The sequence below is a fragment of the Magallana gigas genome, chromosome 1 (assembly GCF_963853765.1).
Source record: "Magallana gigas chromosome 1, xbMagGiga1.1, whole genome shotgun sequence".
NCBI lineage: Eukaryota > Metazoa > Mollusca > Bivalvia > Ostreida > Ostreidae > Magallana > Magallana gigas.
Genome location: NC_088853.1, coordinates 34237752 through 34264440, shown reverse-complemented (window position 1 = coordinate 34264440; position 26689 = coordinate 34237752). Strand labels below are relative to the sequence as shown.

General features: G+C 34.2%; 1 protein-coding gene and 1 long non-coding RNA gene across 2 annotated transcripts; one reads left to right on the top strand and one right to left on the bottom strand.

Annotated features, from left to right (window-relative positions):
• Positions 1–778: 778 nt before the first annotated feature.
• On the bottom strand, positions 779–19953 carry LOC136273717 (uncharacterized). Its single transcript, XR_010711945.1, has 3 exons — positions 19792–19953; positions 15970–16212; positions 779–985 (listed from the first exon to the last, which is right to left on the bottom strand). It is a non-coding gene; the product is annotated as an uncharacterized lncRNA (long non-coding RNA).
• Positions 12409–15814, top strand: LOC105328048 (uncharacterized). The gene is made up of 4 exons (XM_066078004.1): positions 12409–13893; positions 14027–14415; positions 14903–15002; positions 15302–15814. The coding sequence occupies exons 1-4, from the start codon at positions 13053–13055 to the stop codon at positions 15403–15405; spliced, it is 1434 nt and encodes a 477-aa protein (XP_065934076.1). The 5' UTR covers positions 12409–13052; the 3' UTR covers positions 15406–15814.
• Positions 19954–26689: the final 6736 nt, after the last annotated feature.

The following is a 26689-nucleotide window of genomic DNA, read 5'->3' as shown; positions in this document are numbered from 1 at the left end:
GCATGTTCTGCCAGTCGGAAGCAAATTTTGTAACTACTAAACAAAATATTAAAAGCTTTCAATTATTACTAAAAAAAAATCCAAATTATATAATCTAGAATTAATTTCTGTTCTTTTTCTAAAAAAAAACCGCCAAAATATGCAGTCTTTAATTTATTTTTGCTTTGTTCCTATTGATTACTTTTTTACAATTTATTTTATTCTCTCCTTGTTTTTATTCTGCTCCATGTCAGATATACAAATGAGTATTGTATGTGCCACAAACTCGAGATTGTTAGCCGCTGTACCGGACTGGATAATTTTCATTAAATCTAAACAAACACATGATTTTTCATGATCATAGACAATCGAAAATTAATGGAATCAAAAGTGAGAGTTGATTGATGAAACGGCCATGATTGACCCTTCTCTATTATACGGAACAAGTCCTGCCATTAACCTCGCTACATTTCAACAATTTCCTGCTGTTCTGTTTTACAGTATCTTCATACTTTTCTTTATTCTCAATCCTCGCATAGCTGTTAGCCTCGTACAAACAGAAAAGTGATGAACCGCGATCACGACATAATGCTATATCAGTGTAAGATAAGCGCTTAGAAGAAACTTAAACACTCCCTAAAGCATTTAAGAGATTACTACTAAAAGACAAAAGACAGAAAATTTCCGGATTGTGAAAGTGGAAACTTTCCGGTCACACGGACCGGTAATATATGAAATGTTATCGGACATTTCGATTTTCTATCGGTTTTGCCGGTAGGACCGATAGTTTTCGGAAACTCTGATATGGATCATTCTATACGTATTGTATTTTGAGACTAGTGATGTGATGGTTCATTTTATCTACACTTACTCTTTCAACAGTTCCTTTAATGGACACTCTCTGTCCTTTTTCTTTTGTTTTCACTGCAGCAATTTCTTGGACTGGTGGATTAAGGAATGTTGCAATTTCTGAATCAGCAATTTTAGTGTCCACTGTGTCAAGGACCTTAAAGTTAAATGAGATTTTTATGTAAAGGACTATATTTAGTTCTGTGCCCGCAAACATGATATTCTCAATTTTGAAAGAGTAGTCTAGCTGTAATGAGTAATGTTTGTAGAAGTTTCTAACAAAGTTCAGTTTTAAAGATACACATCTTTATTCCTAGATTTCATGCTCTTTCACATAATTAACAAGAGGCCCATGGGCCACATCGCTCACCTAAGGAACAATAAGTATGATAAAATCAGCTTACATGAGTCATAATACAAACTATCTAGACAGTGTAGTATAATACATGTAGATCTTGTATATAAATAAAACTCAATTTTTCCACTGGATATTCTTATGTTTATTATCTTTAGTCCCTTTTCTAACAGGATGATTTTATAGTAATATCACATGTTGAGCATTGCAGCTCTCAAAAAGATCCTAAACAATTGTTTATATATGGGATATAAACCTACACTGAACCCCTTGTGAGACCCAGTCGTCCAGGAATCATCCAGAACCCATCGTCTAAACAATATTAAATAATCACCTGGCTGATTAGTTTCTGAGAAGAACATTTTTAAAGATTTACTCTTAATATTCCTATGTAAAAATTCCACCCCCAGGAATCATGATTTTTACAACTTTGAATCTACACTACCTGAGGATGCTTCCATAGAAGTTTCAGCTTTCCTGGCTTATCAGTTTCTGAGAAGATGATTTTTAAAGATTTACTCTACATATTCCTATGTAGAAATTTGATCCCCAATTGTGGCCCCTTCCTACCCCTGGGAGGGGGGGGGGTTAAACTACCTGAGAATGCTTCCACACAAGTTTCAGCTTTCCTGGCTGATTAGTTTCTGAGAAGAAGATTTTTAAAGATTTACTCTATATACTCCTATGTAAAAAGTCGACCCCCCCCCCCCCCATTGTGGTCCCACCCTACCCCTGGGGGTCATGAATTTTACGACTCTGAATCTACACTACCTTAGGATGCTTCCACACAAGTTTCAGCTTTCCTGGCCAAATGATTTCTTAGAAGATTTTTAAAGATTTACTCTATATATTCCTAGGTAAAAATTCGACCCACCCATTGTGGGCCAATCCCTACCCTCGGGAGTCATGATTTTCACAACTCTGAATCTAAACTACCTTAGGATGCTTCCACATAACACTACTGGCTCTAAAAACCTTCCCCTGTCACCCCCTGTGTTTTCACTGTCATCCCCTGTGTGCCACTGTACAGAGCCCCTGTATACCCTGTCATCCCCTGTGCGCCCCTGTACACAACCCCTGTGTGCAACTGTAAGCCCCTGTCACCCCCTGTACGCCACTGTCATCCCCTGTAAGCCACTGTATACCCCTGTGCATGCCCTTGACATCCCCTGTACGGTCTTTAACTGCTCGCTAGGTAAATACATAGCTTTAAATTAATTCGGATTTTTAAAATTTTATATTAAGCATTCATGTTTTTGACAGTGCTTGATTTTCTTTTAATTTCATAGAGGGCAGTATTATAACAAAGTTAACGTGAATAATTTTGATTCAACATTGACACAAAATATACCGATTAACCGCTTATTTATTACATGCATTTAAACAAATAACCGTGTTCTGTAATTTGTAAAAAAAGGAATAATAAAAAGTGAAGGAGTGCGTGAAATCTGCAATGTTCTGTGCCACGTAACCTGCTTGAGCTAATGCACATAAAAACACAACATGATCAGCATGTGCAGATAACCACACATCGATCGAAATGATCACTTTTGACTGTTTTGATCAGTGTAATGGTGCATAGAATTAAATAGTCTTTATTAAGTTCATGTAAATCGCTGATAGTTGCTGTCACCATTTGAAGAGAGAGAGAGAGAGAGAGATTTTTTCCGGAAGGGGGGATTAGACAGGTCCATTGACACTTTAAACTTCTTTCAGTGTGCATTTACCAGTTTAGTTATTTATATGCATTATTGTATAGAATCGTCCTCATGCATAAAAAGGAATAATACAGTTATTGAATGATTTCGACTGTATACAATGTACAAATGCCGGTAACGGGGTAACATATATACACACATGCATTATCTTAATGTTCCGATTTTTGGATTAGAAAAATGACATTTATTTAAATTTGATAGGATTTGAAAAATGAAAAATATGAAAGAACATATTACAGTTTTGATTCATATCACTGTGCCAAAAAATGTTCTGAATTTAAAAGCTTGTTTGAAATTCTCAGAACTAAAAAATCGAAATTTTCAATTTCTTGTTTTTTTTTACTTGTGTAACATTGAAGCATTACCGAGCATCCAGACCTGAGGACGTGTGTGTATATACCGGTACAAGTACACGTGTGTCTGTCACCTCATTGTTCCCAATCTCGCTACCGGGCACTGCAAATTGTCAAGGAGGGTTGTGTACAGTAGGCATTATATAATGATCACTTACTGGCCATTCAGATCTTAGGAAGTGTGTGTATACATACATGTACACGTGTGTCTATCACCTCATTGTTCCCAATCTCGCTACCGTGCACTGCAAATTGTCAAGAAGGGCTGAGTACAGTAGCTTTTATATAATCACTGACCGAGTGAGAAAAACTGTAGCTTCAATCAGCTAGTTGGTAATCATGTGTCTTCGAGTTTTTTTTATAAAATGATCTGGTGTAGAATAAAACATTGATGAATTGAAAATCAATTTGACAGCTCTAAGTTAATATTAATAATTGTAGAGAATAGGTTATGGAAATTAATTAGGAGTGCATGTTAACTTATTAGGAAATTAATTCCCGGAAAAAACTTAAAAAACTTATTTAAAAACAATCATTCTCTCTCTCTCTCTCTCTCTCTGTCTCTCTGTCTCTCTCTCTCTCACAGTATCTCCTTAGGCTACATGTATAGAAAACACTAGTTCTACATTTACATGTATGTTGTTTATGATCTGACCAGGGCCTCGGAATGATAAAAAATAGGTAATTAAATTAGGGTGACATGTTTATGTTTATCTATTAGGAAATTAATTCCCGGGTAAATTGTATATAGTTAATGAATTTAATTCAAAATCAATGCAAACTCTCTTTCTCTCTCTCTCTCTCTCTCATGATTAATCAGGTTTTTTTATTTTAATTTCTCAATATCTATATAACCTCCTACATGTATAGAAAACACATTTACATGTTCTGACCTTGTCGGCAGATTTCTGTTCACTGGCAACTTATTAAATTATCTTTGATACATATATCTTCCACTTTGCAGGAAAAAGAGATATGAAAATTAGATTTTAGAAAATAATGAAATTATTTATGAGAACAAATCATCAGTTAACATTCAATTCAAGAGTCCAATAAGCCGGTCAGAATCATATTAAACAAATATAATCTAATAATAAAATAATAAAAATAATTTCTTAGGCAAACTTAAGCTATTAAACCTTTAATTTGCTATTCACGGGATATTAATAAAGGTATAACCAAGAACTTGGTTAAAAAAAAGAAGAAACGTGTACTCTATCATAACATGGCTGAATATAAATTCTACATTCTGACTATTTATTGGATTTAGTACGCTCCTATATGTTTAGATATATACAAAATTAAAAACCATCTGCCGCATTAGTTTTTACTGTGTTGTTTATTACCTAGAATCATATTAATTATAGGTTTAAGATATTCATAAGTTAGGTGTTCATATATCTTATCTTGATTTTAAAAATTAAATAATTCAATCTACATTGTATTTTTATGTCCGTTTTTCAAACATAAGGGAGTAACGATGTTCCCGAACTCTAAAGGACTACATGTACATGCCCTGAGGGCTTTCACACCTAATATAAAAAATAATCCCCGCCATCACCTGAAGTTTACCACCCGTTAAATCTCAAATCTTTAGTTGTTAGCATGATTATTGAAGTATCAATAAATTATCAACTAAAACATGTGATTTCTAAAATTATGATAACAGTGTATCTTGTGATTCGGCGCTGTTGAGTGCAAATATTTACCTATAGCTCAAATTATAACACATGTGATTTCAATAGTTGAATTAAGAAAAAAATATTGAAAAAACAGTCAAAAGCCGTACAGGGGCATGTACAGGGGTATACAGTGGCTTACAGGGGAAGACAGTGGCGTACAGGGGGTGACAGGGGCTTACAGTGGCACACAGGGGTTGTGTACAGGATCGCACAGGGGATGACAGGGTATACAGGGGCTCTGTACAGTGGCACACAGGGGATGTACAGGGGATGGCAGTGAAAACACAGGGGAAGACAGGGGATTTTCATACGGACAGGGGTTTTTAGAGCAAGTAGTGTAAGTTTCAGCTTTCCTAGCAAAATGGTTCTTGAGAAGATTTTTAAAGATTTACTCTATATATTCCTATGTAAAAATTCGACCCACCCATTGTGGGCCAATCCCTACCCTCGGGAGTCATGATTTTCACAATTTTCATTAATTCTTAATTATCTCCCCTTGTAAGAGGGCTTGGTCCTTAATTTTCACAACTTTGACTTCTCTTAGGCTAAGGATGCTTCTTGAGAAGATGTTGAAAATGTAAAAAGTTTACAGACGGACGACAGACAAAATGTGATCTGAATAGCTCACTTGAGCTCTCAGCTCAGGTGAGCTAATAAAAAAATTTCAAGCTATTAAAGAGGTTCGCTCCTTAGGTTTTGGGTAGCCATTTTGGGTCACCTATAGTCTGAAAATTCACTTATCAATTCTAGTAGTATATTTATGTTTTACAATGCCAAAATAAACTATATTGAATAAAATTGTTTTTAAAAAGATACAGTTTTACAGAGTTTAGTAAGGGACTATATTTTGTGGCGGAAGGTTTTCAAGAAGGAAATGAACATTTTTCATAACTCACTAGTTTTAGAGTACTGTTGCTTTAGCTTCCTTATTTTCAGTGCAGACCAAACTTCTAGATAGTTTGGGTATTACGATATATTCATGATGTTCTAAAAAACATATTTAAACAATATTTTGATATTTCTATCGATATATTTTGGCATATTTAGCTTATATTTCATAGAAGTTAAGAAAAATTTGCTTATTTCATGCTATATCTCAAATTTTTGAGATGTGACCCCTACTTGTTTTACTTTTAAATGAGACATTAAATGTATGTCTATTTGTATGCAAAGTTTTTGAAAGATGACATTACTATAATTTTTTTTATTTGCGTTAAAATTTGACATGTAACATCTGTTGTTGTGTTCATTATGTACTGGCCTTTGAAGCCACCAGTAAAGCAAGAATTGTTAAACTTTGACTTAGATTTTACTTTTATAGTCACTACATGTGTTCAACTTCATACTGTATTAAAATCATAACTAAATAATAGTTCAAACTATAAATATTTGTTTGATTTCTTCAAATTATCAATTTCTATGTCAAATTTTAGCAAAAATTTCAGGAAAATTATCTTTTTTGTTTGGGGCCCAATATTTCCAAAAAGTGGCATGTGACATGGGTCAAAAATAAAATAAATGAACATTATAGCTCCCCATCCTTATATCCAAGTGGTTTTCGGATGATTGACATTACTATTATTTCAGGTGCCAGCCTCCTTAAGTGCACATTTTTCTATTATTTTCCTTATACAAATATAGAGCTTTATCATAAACAAGATTCATGGTGCATCTGTACGAGTAGCTTACAAAGATATAATACTGGTAAAAAATTAATATCAGTCTTTTTCATATATTAGATTTACACAGTGTTTTTAAATTGATATAAAATGCAACAAGTGGTTTTTTTCATTTCTTTTTTTTTTTTTTTGGGGGGGGGGGGGTGTAAAAATGATTGAAAACAGTAAATTAATATTAATGCCCATTTGTGATGTAGTTTTATTAGAAAGACATATCTGAACAAGACACACATATATATGTGCATACATTTGACATATAAATATTACATAGACCATGGTGAGCAACCACAGCCAACTACTGACAACTGCCTGGAGTTTTACTTGCTGAGAATGATCCGTTAAGTAGCTACTCAGAATGGATATAAAATTTGGAGAAAGACCATAAGCAGAGCTCTTACTTAATAATATATTAGGTAGCTAACAGTGAAAAGTCTTAGAGAGATCCATCAAAATAGCAGCCACATGTGAATTTTGATGAGGAGGTATTTTCCAATCTTAAAGGAGATGCAGTAGTGTAGTTTGGCATCCACAATCTTTCCTCAATGCACATAGAGCATTATCAAAACAAGAGGCCCATGGCGCCACATCGCTCACCTGAGCAACAATGGCTTTATATGGGTGTTCAAAGGATATTAACTTCCAATTTCCTTTATTTTAGTTCTGCCCCCCCCCCCCACTTTATAAAGCGATCAAAATATTAGAGCATATAGGTAATTTTCTTCTTCAACTTCTTACTAGTTATTGTATTTTATTTTTAAAAAATCCTATATGTGAAAGAAGAAAATTGTACCTTAATGCGTTTGTAATACGATTGTTTACTTTGCGTGAACTCATAGGATGTTTTATATAACCTTACTCACTTGATCGATGAATACACTCAAATGAAAAATAGTGTCATGTGATATGTTATAAAAGAGCTATTATAATCAAGATTATAATAGCATTATAATTATAAGCATAGGCGTCGGAATGGGGTGGGTGGGGGTAACCCCCCTTTTTTTTTTTGCAAAGTTAGACATAGCCATACTTCAAATCTTTTTTCTTTTTTTTTTTTTGCTTGTCAAGATTTCTGATAAGGTCTAGACCCCCCCCCCCTTTTCAATTTGCTTCCGACCCCACTGCAATGTATTGACAGGATTTTACTCCCACCCAGTATTTTCATCTTTATTAAAAAACAACAAATGGCTACAAACCAATATGATTTTCTGTAATATTTTCTTAAGAGTGATAATACATTTATCCCCGTAACAGTAATGTGTCATAACTATGGAAACTGTTTTAAAGCAATCGTTTATATTTGTGTCTGAAAACCATCAAAGTTGGTGTATATTTCATATAATTCATCGTATTAGGAGGGGGCCCAAATATTTCATATAATTCACCGTATTAGGAGGGGGCCAGAGAAAGAAGTTGCAGCAAATTTTCTATAATTTTTCTGTACACGTACTTAACGTTTAGCGAGACATTTCTGGTGATCAATCAAAATTTCAGCGTCAATCGTAAAATTATAAGCATGATACAGAGCTCGTAGTTGTGCTAGGTTTGAGTCAATTTTTTTGTTCACTAGAGTTTATTACATTCAACTTAAGATTTTTAAACTTGGTAACTCCTAATCAGCATTTAAAATGAAGAAATAATAACAAAAGAAGATGAACAAAAGCATGGCCTCAGCTCTGTGTGCAAACAGAAAATTGTGAGCAAAGCTCTGTATCTTGCTTATAATTCGAAAGTAAGTAAATAAAAAATTGTAAACAATTAACAGAAGAAACGGGCACAACAAAGAAAGATCACAATTTATTTTTCATCATATATATACCTATATATTTCTAGCAGTAAAAACAATCTGAAAATGCTGAGCATCTTAACAAAACACGTTGCATTAATCGACCATTACGTAGAGATCGTACCGAATTACCAATGAAATGTATAGTATTTAATAATATGTTGTAAGTGCATCAGATTTTGCTCATTTTGAGCAGATAAACAATCAGCTGTCTGATTTACCGAAGTCTATATTTGATTTGATACGTAAAAATTCCAAAATACAGGCGATAGTTCCCCTCAAGTAACGAAAATGAAACGAGAACCAAAACAAGCTAATACCAATGTCACAAGTTAAAATGTCAACGCATTGAAATATTTAACCTGAATTTATTTCACAAAATCGGCACAAATCGATGTTGCATGTTTCAAATATTCTCTTCGCACGTAAAGTTTTGCACAACCAGCAAATTCATCTTTGTCAGTTTAACCCCTGTGTCACGCGTTCATCATGGCTGCTTCGAACAAATTACTTCCGTTTTCGAGGTATGGAATACCGAACCCATAGTTATAAACTGATTGACAGCTATTATTTCTTTATTATTAGTTACGTAAATTACTCAAATTTGAAACTGAATTAGCCCATAATTTTTGCAATTTATATTTTCCTTTCCATAAGGATTATGTTTGCTAAATTACGTTGAATTTGACTCACTGAAAGGAAGATTTTTTAAAATGCATCCCCTTTTTTACAGTTTCGAGGTTTTCTCCGCTTTGAATATAACCTGGTCTTTTATTTTCGCAATTTAAATTCACCTTCTTATAACGATGCTTTGTGCCAAATTTGGTTGAATTTGGTCAAGTGGTTTTAGAGAAGAAGTTCAAAATGTAAAAAGTTTACAGACGGACAGACGGACGACGGACAACGGGTAATCAGAAAAGCTCACTTGAGCTTTCAGCTCAGGTGAGCTATAAACCATCAAAACTAAATAATGAGAGAATTGTACATGTAAAACTTTTTAAAACTTTCTCTAGACTTAAGTGACCCATAATGTAGTAAACAAGAGGCCAATAGGACTTGACGGTAACCTGAGTAGCATAACCCATACACAAACTTGTCAAGGAGTCTCATATATGCATTTAATTAAGTTTTATTCTGGAATAGAATTTTTTTTAATTTGTAATGACGACCACCTCCCTGCCTGAAATCTTTCAAAAAGGACTATTAAACCGTTTTCAAGATATTCGGGAACTACCTGTTTGAGGGAGGTCAGGACCACCCCCAGGGCCCATGACCTACATACCATATGATGCCCCTTGACACAAGGAACAAGAATATATATGGTTTAGGGGTAGGGATCTCAACCGTTTTCAAGTTATTTGTGCACTTCCTGTTTGAGGGGGGTCAGGACCATCCCCAGGGCCCATGACCTACATACCATTTGATGCCCCATGACACAAGGAACAAGAAAATATATGGTTAAGGGGTGGGGTTCTTAATCGTTTTCAAGTTATTTGTGCACTTCCTGTTTGAGGGGGGTCAGGACCATCCCCGGGGCCCATGACCTACATATCATTTGATGGCCCTTAACACAAGGAACAAGAATATATATGGTTTAGGGGTGGGGATATTAACCGTTTTCAAGATATTCTGGCACTTCCTGTTTGAGGTGGGACAGGACCATCCCCGGGGCTCATGACCTACATACTATTTGATGCCACTTATCACAAGGATATCATATCCATGCCTTTTGTTTTTCACAAATATATACAGGAGTAGAGAAGAAGATTTTCTAAGATTTAATACATTTTTACTATATGGCCATATTGGCCCCACCCAAGTGCCTAAACACCTGTCCCAGGGGTCATAAATTTCACAATTTAGGTAGAAGACATTATGTTCATCATATCCAGGCATTTAGTTTTTCACAAATATATATGGGAGTAGAGAAGACGATTTTCTAAAATATAATACATTTTTACTATATGGCCATTTTGGCCCCACCCTTGAGCCTGAACCCCTGACGCAGGGACCATAAATTTCAGAATTTTGGTAGAGGGCTTCATGGACATCATATCCATGCATTTAGTTTTTAACAAATATCTATGGGAGTAGAGAAGAAGATTTTCTAAGATTTAATACATTTTTACTATATGGACATATTGGCCCCACCCCAGGGCCTAAACCCCTGACCCAGGGGTCATAAATTTCACAATTTTGGTAGAGGGTTTCATGGACATCATAACCATGCATTTAGTTTTTAACAAATACCTATGGGAGTAGAGAAGACGATTTTCTAAGATTTAATACATTTTTACTATATGACCATATTTGCCCCACCATAGAGCCTGAACCCCTGACCCAGGGGCCATGAATTTCACAATTTTGGTAGACGGCTTTATGGACATCATAACCATGCAACCAGTTTTTTCCTCCCATGTGTGGTAGTAGAGAAGAAGATTTTTGAAAATTTGGCTTTTTTTTGCATATTTGGCCCCACCTGTGGCACCCTGGGGGTGGTAGAGCCACCAATTTCACAATTTACATTCCTCTTACCATAGAGATGCTTCACACCAAAAATGGTAACAATTGGCCTTGTAGTTTTTAAGAAGAAGTTAGAAATGTAAATTGTTAAAGCACGACGACGGACGAAAACAGATAGCAATAGGTCACCAGAGTTTACTCAGGTGACCTAAAAAATGTAATTAGAATTGTGTCATTCATGGCCTTTAGATTGAGAAATGAAATTAAGCTTTTAAAAAGTTGGGTGTTAAACTAGCTAGATTTTTATAATGTTTTGAATAGGCCTGATGTGGTTCTTCTCTAAATTAAGCTCTCTGATGTATAAATTTCATTTGGTTATTTATATATGACTGCCGTCATGAGAAAAGGGCCCTTATCTGTTGACGTCACAATGTTCAGAAAACGACGTCAAAGTCGCGGAATTAAAAACACGGTAGTAAATTTTGTCGGCTCCATTTGGCGTGTTATTGAAGAATGAAACTGATTTCAAAATGGATTTGCAGGTAACAAAACATTTATTCAATATAAATTTGATTAGATAAAATTAATAGATTGACATCAAATAACTATTATATAAAGTAAATATATATTTTAGGAGAGAGAGAGAGAGAGAGAGAGAGAGATGCAAGTAAATAATGTTTTAACAGTACATTGTACCTGTATTTATAAAGTACGAATATTATTTTTATGTGGACCCTGAGGTCCACGCAGAAAATATATTAGCGAGGCTAAACCGGATGCTATGGGGAAAATTCAGCCTGCGCATGAGCTAGCCTGGTTCCTGTGCGTAATGGGTAGCTCAGGGAACCAGGCTAGCACACGTTATGCACACAGAAGTTCAAAGGCGCTGTAATTGTAAAATTGTCGGTAAACAGTACAGAAACAAAGTATTCCTTTTAAAGAAATGATTGGCATGTGATATGAACTATCAGTATTATGAAATAAGTTAATGTTTTGCCGAAACTACAACATGCATCAACTAGCATAATTTGCAATGTTTTGTTGTTTTCTGAATACACATGTAACTTAAAATTTACTTTTATAGTAGGCGAGGCTAGAGAACTTCCCGAATAATTTTTTAAGCATTTTAGTATGATTGAATAATTACGTAACTGTATAAAAGTTTTAATCTCAAGAAAAATGCATCAAAATATGACATTTTTAATTTACACAAAGCTGTCACTGCATAGTTAACAAAGTAGTGCGAATCGTAATGTGTGTGCAAATACATGTAGTAGAATTCACCGAATGCCTGATACTATACATGCAAACTTCATTCATAGATAGATCATAATTATTTTAGAAGTATGAACCCTTTAAATTCTGAGATAAAAAGTCAGGGCTATACATACATGTATACGTATTACAGCGTACAAATTTAGTGGTTAAAAGCAGAGGGCTAGAGTCGGTGGAATCTCTAATAATCTTAAGGCTTTCACGTTTTCGTTGGAAACACATGCAAATGGTCCACGTATTGTAGTCCTTTTTTAAAGGACAGCAACTTGTTGATACTCTAAAGTTAGTAAGTGAACATAAATTCAAAAAGGGATTTTGCTTCGTTGTTTTATTACTTTGATTGTTATTGAGGCGATAATCAGCGAGTGTATATATAATATTGCAGGTATCGTCATTCATATCGTTAATTCTTGAGTAAATATTGAGTCACACTCCGACATTTACATGTGCACACGGTTTTAAAAATGCATATTTTAAAAACAGGAGTAAAATTGTACTTTTGTTTTTCATTCCAACTGAAAAAGATGTTTCTAAATTGCAATGTTTACATAGCACGCAATCTATTTTTAAACTGTTTATGGTATCCATAGAGTTGCGGATGCTCTAATAAAAAAAAAGTAACGGTGTAATTAAAGAATCCCGGAAGATAATTGCTCAGTTTAAAAAAACAAGAACATTTCACAAGAACATAATACAAATAAACAATATGTAAATCTAAGATTATGAAATTAATTATCTTTACAGTGCTCGATTCTGAATCTTATGGGTAATAAGAACAAACCTGATTTTAATTTTTTGTTTGGTTCAGGAATTAGATGAGGTAAATTTGGATTTTTTTCCAAGAGCAATAAACACTGTTGAGTCTGATGATGATTACGATGATGATGATAATGAAAACAACGATAATGAACATGTTATGAATGAAACAGAAGAGGAGAGGGTATATAGACTATCGCAAAGTTTTGAATTTTCGCAAAATAATGATCAAGATGGTGATGACAATGATGACGAGGAGGAGGATTCAATTCGCACTGTTAAAGAAAAAGTAAACAGAGGTTGTGGGTGCCATTTTAAATGTTATGAGAAATTTCAGATCAAAGAAATTATCGATCACATTTTCACCATGCGCGAGTTAAATAAAGATGAAAAAGAGATGTACATTATGGGGAAGTTAAAAAGCAAAAGCACAGGTTATGACTTGATCGATAAGAAAAGGCGCCGATACATGTACAATTATGATGATCGTGAAATATGCAAACATGCATTTTTGTTAATCCATGACATTGGTGAAAAAAGATTGAAAAATATAGCACATCATCTTAAGCAAAATGGACCCATTCCAATGTCGCATGGAAACAAGGGAAGAAAACCGAATCATGCCTTGCAATTCGATGATATTAAGAAAGTAGTGAATTTTGTTTTGAGATATGGAGAGGAAAATGGTCTCCCACTGCCTGCCGTGCCTCATGCCAATGATTTTCCGGAAACACCAATTTTACTACCTGCATCGACGACTAAGACAGACATACATTCGATATACAAAACAGCATGTAAAGAGAGGCACGGTAGAGCAGTGGAGCTATCAACATTCAAGGGAATATGGCTGACGTGCACACCCCACATAAAAATAGCATCACCCAGGTCAGACGTGTGTTCGAAATGTGAGAAGCTTCGATGCAAGGTTACGGCTGCAGTGACGGAGGAAGAAAAGTCGCGGGCCTTAGATGAGTTCAAATGTCACATTGAAGTCTCTAAAAGTATTTTCCTTCTTTAATATGTCTTGCTATATAAATCGTTTTCTTTGTTTACATTTATTGCCAATTTCATAATTCTAATTATCGATGTTTTTAATTAGAGAAGAAAAAATGTAAGTATGCTATATACACGTAGGTGAACACATGGTGTATAGAACAAGCGTCCATGCTGCACGGATTGAACAAGAAGAATTTGGACAACGCCCGTTAGGCTATCCGCCATCGTCATCCCCTTTGTATAATGTACATTATACATTTGATTTTGCCCAACAGCTAACAATTCCTCATCATTCACGACAGGAAGGTCCCTTATATTTTACATCCCCCCGTAAAGTTCAGTTGTTTGGAGTTTGCATCGAGGGCTGCAGGGAACAGTACAATTATCTTGTTGACGAGGACCAGACGATTGGCAAGGATGGTACTTCAACCCATGGTCCAAACACAGTCATTACCCTACTACACCATGCTTTGCAGAGCTACGGTTTGGGGAAATGTCTTGTAAAATGCATTGTGACAATTGTGCAGGTGATATGCTGAATATTTTTTTTAATAATCTTTTGTAGTTTTAATTAAATCAAAATTGCCTTTAATGTGTTATTTTTTTTTAAATACTGATCTATTAATATATTTAGGACAGAACAAGAACCGCTATGTGTTGGCCTATCTAGCATGGAGAGTACTCACTGGACTTCACAGAGAAATAACTCTATCAATGCAGATTCCTGGACACACAAAGTGCCTTGTAGATGCAGGATTTTCCTACATTAAAAAATTGTATCGCCGGTTAGAAATTTCTTTATACATAAATAACTTGTACTATGTACATTCGTAATTTTATATGCAACAGACAATCGCATTTTTATTGTGATTTTAGAATCTCAATTTTTTAAAGCTTGCTTTGCTTATAATGTGATAAATGTATTATTTTCTTACGTGGCCATTCATTCTTTCAAAATGTTTAGAATCATGAAGACTAGAATACGTATACGAGTTGTATATAAACACTTGATAGATATGTTGCAGGGCTGACAATGACTCGCTTCAAGACCTAGCGAATGTTGTTCAAAAGTCGGCCAGAGGAAACAATGCCATAGTGGTAAACGACGGATTTTGTTGGTATGACTGGAAGACATTTCTATCGACAGATTTTTCACCACTTTCCGGAATTCGGAAATACCATCATTTCAGGCTATCTGCAATGCAACCAGGGGTTTGTGTTTGTAAAAGAAAAATATACTGACCCAGAAAAAGCTATCAACATTCTTCGAAACGAGGACGCTATTTTTTTCTGCCGCAAATCTCCCACCAATTTTGGAGAAAGGTACACATACTAGTAAACGCTTGGATACAAATTTTATATCTTTTATTTCAACGTAAGAAAAATGAATATTTCTCTTATTTGCTTTTGCAGGTGGTCTTTCTGCTGAAAGGAAGCTGTATTTGTTTAATCAAATAAGGCCATACATTCAAGATCACGCGAAAGACCTAACATGCCCACCTCCTGATGAGGAATGACAATTATTGTATTTGAATTGCACATAATCATGTGTTGCAGTATATATGTACATTACTTCACCGCAGTAGATTTCAAATAAAGATAACGATAGCTCTATTGATGGTGTTAAAATATTCATCAACTATTTTATTTGTTCGGTGTGAGAATATTACATGAATGTACATACATGTATATATCGATAATGTAAAAGTAACGACGTCAAAAACGTTTACTTTTGTGACGTTATAATTTTCATAATATCTATGACGGAGCCGTTTTCGCATCTTCTTAAAATGGCCATAAAATGCTTATTCATCAAGATATTTGAATTTTTCTTGTATTTTTGTACTCAAAAAATGTCAGGGGTCTCGAATGTACAAAAAAGTAATTTTGTAAAATTTTGACCTTAAGGGCCCTTTTCTCGTGACGGCAGTCATATTTTTTTTTAAATTACTGTTAAATAAAATTACAATGGTATAAGGGAAACTTAGGCAGTGACGAGATATCACATTTTATGCAGTTAGCTTAAATTTTGGAAACTGGAATTTCAAAATTACTAAAAACCTTAATTGTGATATTCATACCATGGATGATTCTAGGATCCTTATTTGTCCCTGCTCGTTTTGACTATATCCTCTTATCATGAGGAATTTTTTGTTGGAAGAAGAAAACTTAGCAATGTATCTTGCTGGGATCAAGACTTCATGCAACTGTTTGAATGAAGTTGTTTTTGCTAGGACGTAGGTCACCCCGTATGTTCTTCCTTCATGATTTGATCTTATGTCAACGTCCTCTATCAGGAAAATTTTCTGCATTGCACCTGAGATCTGTAAAACAATATGGAACATGAAATATTATACAGAGACAACTATGTTTGTAAAAAGATTTTAATAATATGAAAGGGTATGTTATATATAATTTTTTTAAAGTACAAAAAAGTTAGAATAGATATTAAAATTTATTTGCATTTATCTGCTTTTTATGCAGATTTTAACACAAGTTCTAAATCAAAAATTGATTTGTCTGATGTACTCCGACTGACCTGTTAAAATTGGCCCGACTGAATCATTTTTTTATCACTAATAGCAGCTCAGTTTTTTGGGGGAAATTATTATATTGATTATATTGGTTTTAAAGTTATGGTTTCGTATGTTATATCCCAATTGCAAAGACGCTTTAATCTATAAAAAATATCGCTTGTAACTTGCAAACATCTATATAACATCGATTAAACAAGATCATGGATGAAGTCATGCTTTGCTTGGGTTGACAGTTTCAACCGCGTGTCGTGCACTGGAAATTTGTAGAAAACTCTTACATTTTAGTTATAATTTAATAACATTTTAAGAATAAAACTATAAAAGCATAGTTAATTCAAAAAAAAAATTCTTACTTCCAGAGATTCCTACCCAAATTTGTTTGTAGCATGTGTACTTACAGTTTATTGGCTTAATTAAGAGGGCTTGATGATTTAGCCATCATTAAACTAAATTAATCTCTGTGTAAAGATATGTGGAATTGGAAGAACTTGTTTGGTTGGAAATTGCAAATGACCCTATGCTTTTAGTTGTTGTTGACAAATGCATATTAATTGCTGATTTTTTACTTTTCAAACATGTATGGAGGGTTAATCGGATATTTTATCTTCAAATATTTAATATTTTATTGAATAAAATAACATCATTTCTAAAGAATTCTAAGCTTTAATTGATAAAATCTTTAAAACAAATAAACCACCAAAAAAAGAAATATCACACAATAATATATTCAAACTGACTGTGAAGGAAAACTGTATTCCTGTAATAATCGTTTATTTTTTTATTTCATCATTTCTTTTTAACTTTATATTATGATTTATTTGTCTAAGTCCTCTATAAAAGTGACATAATAAATTATCATTATTTTCCATGTTTAGCTTCCCTAGACCGACTGAGCCAATTTAAATCAAACCAAACTTGGTAGAAATCTTCCTTATACGCAGAGAAGATTCTAAATTATTAGAATAAAGGGAGTAACCTTTTTTAAAAGGTTGATAATTATGAAACATGGAAAATACAGTGGATGTCTTCTCAAGAACCACCTAACAAGAAATACCAGAAATTGAACCCCCCTCCTATTTCAAATCCCATTGGAGAGGGGGTTCAAAATATTATGGTCGCAATATATTGAACCCCCCTGATGATTTTCATTGCTATTGGATAGGGGGTTTAAAATATTATGGCCGCAATATATTGACCCCCCCCCCCTCCTATTTCAAATCCCATTGGAGGTTCAAAATAATTTGGTCGCAATATATTGAACCTCCCTCCTTCTTTCAATTTCCATTGGAAAGGGGGTTCAAAATATTATGACCGTGATATATTGAACCCCCCCTCTAATTTCCATGGCTATTGAAGAGGGGGTTCAAAATATCATGGCCATAATATTTTGAACCCCCTCTCCAAAGGGAATTGGAATATGGAGGGGGATTCAAAATATTGCGGCCATAATATTTTGAATCCCCTCTCCAATAGCAATGAATATTAGAGGGGTGTTCAATATATCGCAGCCATAATATATTGAACTTCGGCTTTAATATTTTAGGGGGGGGGGGGTTCAATACATTGCAGCAATATTTTGAACCCGGGTTCAATATTTTGCGGGGTTCAAAATATTATATGAGACCGTGACCCCATGAGTGCAGGTTTAAAGTTAAACATAGTAAATATAGAGAGAAATTGTTTAAAAATCTTCTTAAGAACAACAATGCTACAATTAGTGAGATTACTATGCAAATGACCTAAAATAGTGTAGATTCTTAATTGTTGAAGCAGTGACACAAAGATCAATACTGGTACCCCAATAGGCATTCAAATTTCAAAATTTAAATTTTTATTTATATAGAACTTGTTAAAAATAAAATTTGTTGGATTATTAGGCAAGCATTCTAAGAATGGGTACTTTTAGATTCTTAATTGTTAAAACCGTGACCCTCAGACCAATACTGGGTCCCCAAGATGAGTTCAAAGTTCAGCATAGAAAAATATAGGAAAATTGTTTGAAAATCTTCTTCTCAAGAAATACTATGCTATGTTCAGTTACTGTATTAAACTAGGTCACAGTGAGTTCTTTCATGTTCATCTGAAAGGCACCTAGGTACCGGTTAATTGCAGGTAGACACCTCTTGTATATTCCTGGTAGCTCTTGGACCAACATTATCTTTTACATGTAAACACAATGGCTTCTGAGTGAGTGAGTGACCATCACTGGTGCAATTTGATATTTACCTGGCATGACACTTACATCTCCTTGTTTATTGGGAATAGACAACCCTTGTGAATTTGGGGTAGGTCCAATGGACTGTTTGTCTTGATTACACAAGGAATTGAAAGCCAAAAACAGTACTTAGTTTTGAACAAAGCATGCCTTTAAGTTATTAATTTTTGCAGAATTTTTAAATAAGTAGTGTTTAACATTAACATTTAACATTGAAAGACACAAACCGTAGTTACGCACCTGTGGTCACCTCAGCATGTCAGCTACTGTGTAACATTAACTGTACATTTAGTACTTTATAAGTTGCACGAAATTAAGGATACAAGGATAAAGAATAAAAAGTACTGTAAATATCAGCCTAGAGGTATTGATGTACCTAAAAGTTAATGATGTGCATTAAAAAGGAAAAGAGAATGCAAATTAAGACTTGTTGTAAAAAAAAGAAGGTTGGTGTGAATATAAAGGTTTTATACCTCTTGTTTGGGTTAATCAAATTCAATGTATATCTATCTCTCTTTAAGAGGAGAAAGAACAACTGTGTACAAACATAAATTTTGTATTAATTGGTCTTCTAACCATTCAATATGCTATTTAAATGAATTATTGTAAGTTTATAATGTCTTGTATCAAACTAAACAGTCAGAATTAGTATTCTGATTATACTCCTTGTTTATTAACCCCAAAATGCAAAAATTGAGATTTGAAAAAAATATGTTTTGAAAAATGCATAGCTGAGTTTAGAGGCATCTATGCCTGGGTTTAATTAAGGAGACTGGATGGTCAACCAAATTAACGATCAGGTCTACAATTCTTTAAAATAATTTTTTAAGCTATTATATAAACCATTATAGCTTATTCAAGCTATATAGCTAAATTAAGAGATCGTACTGGACCTGATCAACCAGGATAACTTTTCGAACAATACACACAATAACATGCACCATAACATACTCGTTTTTAGAAACAAACAGTTACATTCCTTAGATCATGTAAATATACTACTGAAGGATTGTTTCAAAACAGAGAAACTTAAATTTACATTTTAGAGGAATGTATGTTAGGCTCAAAGGATCATTAAAGAGTAGTTGAAGGAGAAATAGTTAATTGTCAAGTTTTGTGTATCAATTTCAAAAAAAAAAATAGATACTTACAGGGGAACTGAAGGGTCTGGATTTCTTTGGCTCTGTCGGACCTTCCAAATGATCGACGGCAGGACCATCACTATTGCAAGCCATCATGAAACGACGATTTCTTGTAGTTGCTTAATTTACGCACGACACGGCAAAAGAGAATGACAAATGCGCGGGAAACAATACGCATGCGCATTGCATTTGATAGCTGCAGTAAGTCGTTCTTAGGCTTACCTACAAGACATACAGTATATACCAAGTGTTCATCGATCGTTTGCGTTTCAATTTCCTATTTATTCTTCTAATTCATTTCATACTATTGAATGAATTATATTATATGGATGGTGCAATCGTGGGGAGGAGGGAGGGGCGGGGTTCAGTTTTCTGAAACCGATTTCGTGTCAAGATGTTTAAGGACGAATTACTGAGAATGAAAACGTATACTGATGATAATGGACACCATCTATTGTATGTTATAGACCTTTTGTTGTAGTTTTATTTTTCACTTTGAACAAATAGGTCAATGGCTTAGTTTTTAAGTAAATGGTCACTGGGTAATTTTTGGAAAATTAGGAAAAGCCCCTAAAAATTTTGCACTACAAGTGAGATTGTGAAAATATTAAAAACAAAATACATATGTTAGAACAATGTATAAGCGCTGTAGAAGCCACTGTACCATTGATTTGAAATTTAAAAATCTCAAAATCTTAATTATGATTTTTTCTTTGATATTTACGTTTATTCTAATATATGTATAGCATTAACATTAGGTACATGGAGATGAATGCAACAGGTCAAAACGTTTGAAATGGGCGGGAACAAATTGACGCGGACGTCTGAGAAAACACTGGATTGAAACTGTTATTATATGAAGCGTATTTTCAATGCACCTCAGCTTTTTTAATTTGCTATATAAGTTAATACAAAAACATTTTATTTCATCAATAATAGTGATTTTATTTCATCAATAGTAATCGGATCCCCAGCCGAGAGAGATTATACGCAGGGCAAAGCATATTGTCCGATGACTCGTCAAAAGTCTGAAACCAAGTGAGGGCGATTTTGAAACGGGGTTTATTCCCAGAGGAGAATAATTAATTCAAATTCCGATTTAATAAATTAATACATATATTACACCCATATAAAAATGTTCGCTAGGCTAATTTATACGGATATGCACATTCATTGTTTATCTAGCTATAATGAGAGAGAGAGGGAGAGAGAGAGAGAGAGAATTATTGACCCCGCTGCTTAATCACTAATCCCGCTTTTGGGCGAACATGTACATGTTTATAAACTTTTGTAAATTAATATAAACTTTATAAGACTTTGTTTCAACAGCGTATTTCAACGATCAGTGTTTACATCTGTTAATACATAGGCCCAAACACAGATACAAGGGTGGTCAGTTTTCACACCGTATCGCAGTCACCCGGTTGTCAGGGTGTGAGAGAGAGAGAGAGAGAGATTTCATAGTGTTTTATAGTGTTTAGGAAATCAATATATAAGCAACATATGTCAATAAACGCATGTATATATGCATGCGTGTATCTATATAATTATGTGAATAAATAATAATCAGTCCTCCTTTTAAAGCCATGTAGAATATCTTTGGTGTATTGCTAAATGTTGTGTGCATACAATCATGGAGATTGCGGCATTTCTTTGATGCCGGAAAAGCGACCCAGTGAACTCTAATGCGGTCGTACTGCAGGGGCGCTTCGGCGGCATGTCTTTGATGCCGGCGATGCGACGAGCCTCTGAATTAAGCAAACTGCTGACAGAAACGAGAACTATATTTGTACTAAAAAAGCGGTTATTATTTTTATTTATGATAAAAATTAATTGGAAAACAATAAAAACCACCATTTAAAAGATAAAATCGTAAAACAAAACAAAATTAGGGATGAAAAAATAATCGGCACTCGGGGACGGAACCCGGGTCGCCTGGGCACAAGTTCAACACTCTAACGACTGAGCTACGCGGACTCTCGCTTAAGAACTTCTGAGCTCAAAATCTCAGGAATGCTTTGATCGATTTTAAAACGAATTTTATATTCTGAAGTGTTTTAGACGTCTCTATCGAATAAAAACATAAATAAAATTCAAGTTTAAAAAATTGAAAAATTAAGGTTTTTCATTTCCTTCCGGTGACGACCGGAAGTGACGGCGGACGTTCGGATATGCGAAGGGCCGGTCACTCTCTACCTTCTCTGAAAATTTGGAGGTTCTATCTTAAATACTTTTTGAGAAAAATCGTGAACAAGCAAAAACGTTAAATCTTTAATATCTTGGTACCGGAAGTGACGACCAAAAAAAAGCCCTTGTACTTTTCTTACAAATTTTGTCATGAATAAGATCTGAAAATTTCATGAAAATTGGCTGAAGCATTTTTGAGAAAACGTGACAGAAAAAAAAAACAATAAAAACTAGACACGATCTCGTTGCGAGCAACGAGGAGGTCTTCCGTCCGATTTTTAGAAAAGGATATGACCTTGCCTTTTATCTTACTCAACGAAACATATCAGGAAATGCAGATGTGATTTAAAAGAAGGATGGATGAAGGATTATACACCCCGTTGGATCCCTAATTTAAAGGACCAGCCCCATATTTTATTTCATATTAAATAAGAGGTCTTTTGACCTAATAACAGGTCTAATGACCTGTGATAAAAAGATATCGAAGAAAAAAAATAGGGTCTGCCTTTGCGAACGGAAGACCCTAATTGCAATAAGAATGGAAGGGTCTTCCGCTGAAGACGGAAGACCCTAATGATAAAAAACTGTTTTCTAAATCTTAATTGAACAGTGTTTTTCAACTTGTACTACAGTCCAACAACCCTTTTATGTTGAATATTTTAGTTAGAAAATTAAATAAAAAGGAGAGAAAGAAATAGAGAGAAAGAACAAATCTTGGCTCCGGCGTGATTAGAACACATGTCTCAATTTAAACATGGCTGACGCGAAATAATTCCCGAATTTGTCTTTGAATTTGGGGCGTTTCCGCCCGGGGGAGGAGCTGAGTTTTTGTATGAGATGAATAACAACGTGTAAGATGTCTGACTATTCAGGTTTGGTAACAGTGCGAGGTCATTTGAAATAGTGATGCTTGTTTGTGTCAGGAGGGGAGTGAAAAGACCCGAGCTTGATTTTCGTCGTAAATAAATCGGAAATAGAATTTTGGGGTGTGAATCTCGGATTCGGTTAACAACAATTAGGGCAAATCCTAAAACAATGACTGATGCATTTTACCCATGTATTTCAGTATTGAGAATTTTTTTTGGTGTCGTTTACTATTATGTTTGACTGTTTTATTTCAACAGGATTGATAAAATCTTTATAAATGTAGAAATAACGAAATCAGTAACACGTAAATTTATTCGGAAAAAATTTGATGACAGTAATTTCCACAGTTCTAACATTCATAGGTAGTTCACACGCTATCGTAGATACAGACAAAATAGAAAACAAGAAATATACATGCAACAGAAATAGTACGCGGCTGCTTACATCCCATGTACTATGTAAATTTTAAGTCCCCGTACAGGCTATACTCGCCGTTTGGTCTCAGGAATTTCTTCTTAATTGTTCAATCCGCTGCATATTTGGCAGACAATTTCATTAGGATTGAGTAAGGGGCTCGGGAGTTAAAATTTTTTTCTACAGTACACGTCAAGCACGCCAATCGAAACTCAAATGCCAAAAAATCATAACTCTCTTAAAAATGAACGAATATGTCTGGTCATTAGAACAGTAATCTAGAATTGAACTAGGTTGAAAATAAAGGTTCAAGATGAAAGATCTTGTAAAATCAGGCCAGTAAAACTAAATGATTTTGTGAATAGGAAGGAGGGGGGGGGGGGGGGGGGGTCGGTGCGTGTACTGTGTAAATTTAATTTCCACGTATAGGCAATAAGCGTCGTTTAATCTCAGGAATTTCGTCTTAATTCTTCAATCCGCTGCATATTTACCAGACGATAAGAATGTGGTCCGAGGTTTGAAAGATGTAACTATTGATTTTTTTTTTTACATCTGTTTATTCTTAGGCTCAAACACTCATAAACGGGTGGTCATTTTTCAAACCTTGTCGCAGTCACCCGTTCGTTTGTATAGTTACGTGTATAAACTTCGGAGGTTTTTCTTAATCCCAGACAGGCAACAGATTTGTATCAGTAAATAGACATGCACAAAAAAGAAAAGAAAAAAGTACACCATCTGTAATAAAAATGACTTTTTAGCGTTGACTTCCAATCAGTAAAAAGACAATCATTAAACAATGAATTTCAAATTATTTGAATCCATAGACATTATCCCGTAACTTAAAATAAATACATGTATAATTTTTGTACGCAATGTACATTTAGCCTCTATACAATTTACTGCATGTTACTTGTATTAGTTCTTATTCAAATGCTAAAACAGTTGTACTTTAGAGAGAGAGAGAGAGAGAGAGAGAGAGAGAGAGAGAGAGATTTCATAGTGTTTTATAGTGTTCAGGAAATCAATATATAAGCAACCTATGTCAATAAACGCATGTATTCATGCATGCGTTTATCTATATAATTATGTAAATAAATACTAATCAGTCCTCATTTTAAAGCCATGTAGAATAACGTTTATGCATTGCTAAGTAAATGTTGTGTGCATACAGTCAAGGAGATGGCGGCATTTCTTTGATGCCGGCAAAGCGACCCAGTGAACTCTAATGCAGTCGTACTGCAAGGGAGCTTCGGCGGCATGTCTTTGATGCTGGCGATGCAACGAGCGTCTGAATTAAGCCAACTGCTGACAGAAACGAGCTCTATATTTGTACTAAAAAAGCTGTTATTATCTTTATTTATTATAAAAATAAAACGAAAAACAATAAAAACCATCATTTTAAAGATAAAATCATTAAACAAAACAAAATTAGGGAAGAAATATAATCGGCACTTGGGGACGGAACCCGGGTCGCCTGGGCACAAGTCCACCGCTACGCGGACCCTCGCTTCAGAACTTTTGAGCTCAAAATCTCAGGAATGCATGGATCGATTTAAAAACGAATTTCATATTCTGAAGTGTTTTAAGTGTCTCTATCGAATAAAAACATAAAACAAATTCAAGTTTAAAAAATTGAAAAATTAAGGTTTTGCATTTCCTTCCGGTGACGACTGGAAGTGACATCGGACGTTCGGATATGCAAAGGGCACTGCGGCCGTTCCCTCTCTACCATCTCTGAAAATATGAAGGTTATATCTTAAATACTTTTTGAGAAAAATCGTGAACAAGCGAAAACGTAAAATCTTTAATATCTCGGTACCGGAAGTGATGACCTAAAAAAGCTCGTGTAATTTTCTTACAAATTTTGTCATAAATAAGATCTGAAAATTTCATGAAAATCGGCTGAAGCATTTTTGAGAAAACGTGGGAGAAAAAAAAAAGAATAATAATAACTAGACACGACCTCGTTGCGAGCAACGAGGAGGTCTTCCGTCCGCTGAAGACGGAAGACCCTAAATATAAAAGACTGTTTTTGTCTAAATCTTAATTAAAGAGTGTTTTTCAACTTGTACTACAGTCCAACACCCTTTTATGTTGAATATTTTAGTTAGAAAATTAGATGTTTTCATTTTTTAAATTTGCTTCCGGTGACGACCGGAAGTGACGGCCAACATTCTCTTGACCGAGGTAAACGAGGATATAGCTAGATCTATCATCTCTGAAAATTTCAGTTCTCTATCTTTACTCGTTTTTGAGAAACATCGCCGACAAAATTGACTTTTAAAAATCGTAAAACGACGATAACTTCCGACGGGAAGTGAATTTTTGAAAATTATTTCGGCGGAATAAAATTCATATGACTAGGCATCAGCCCTGAAAATTTGAAAGAAATCGAAGGAGTCATCTCCGAGAAATTGCCTGCACAAAATTTGTAGGACAAAAATAGTTGAAAGAAAGATGTCATTGGACGCAGAATTCAAAGCGCAACTTAGATATTATGTTTTGAAATTAGTCTGATGTCATTTAAATTAAATTTAAAATTTTCAAAAAATTTAAAAATCATCCAATCAATTCGACAAATATGTCATTAGACGCAGAATTCGAAGCGCAACTTAGATATCATGTTTGAAAATTATTCTGATGTCATTTAAACACAATTTAATTAAATTTTAATTTTAAAAAAAAAATTAAATTCATCCCATCAATTCGAGAAAGATGTCATTAGACGCAGAATTTAAAGTGCAACCTTAATATTATGTTTAAAAATTAGTCTGATGTCATTTGAACACGATTTAGTTAAATTAAAATTTTCAAAAAATTTAAAAATCATCCAATCAGTTCGACAAAGATGTCATTTGACGCAGAATTGTAAGCGCAACTTAGATATTACGTTTAAAAATTATTCTGATGTCATTTAAACACGATTTAATTAAATTTAAATTTTTTTAAGAATTTTAAAATCATTCAATCATTTCGAAAAAGATGTCATTAGACGCAGAATTTAAAGCGCAAATTAAATATTATGTTTTAAAATTAGTCTGAGGTCATTTTAACGCAATTTAAATGAGTTTTAAACTTTTTAAAAATTTAAAATTCATCCAATCAATTCGAAAAAGATGTCACCAGACGCAGAATTGTAAGCGTCACCTGAATATTATTTTTTGAAATTAGTCTAAGGTCATTTTAACACGATTTCCTTAGATTTAAAATTTTCATAAAATTTAAAAATCATCCAATCAATTAAACAAAGATGTCTTTAGACGCAGAATTGTAATCGCAACTTAGATATCATGTTCAAAAATTTTTCTGATCTCATTTAAACACGATTAAATTAAATTTAAATTTTTAAAAAAAAATTAAATTCATGCAATCAATTCGAGAAAGATGTCATTGGACGCAGAATTCAAAGCGCAACTTAGATATTATGTTAAAAAATTAG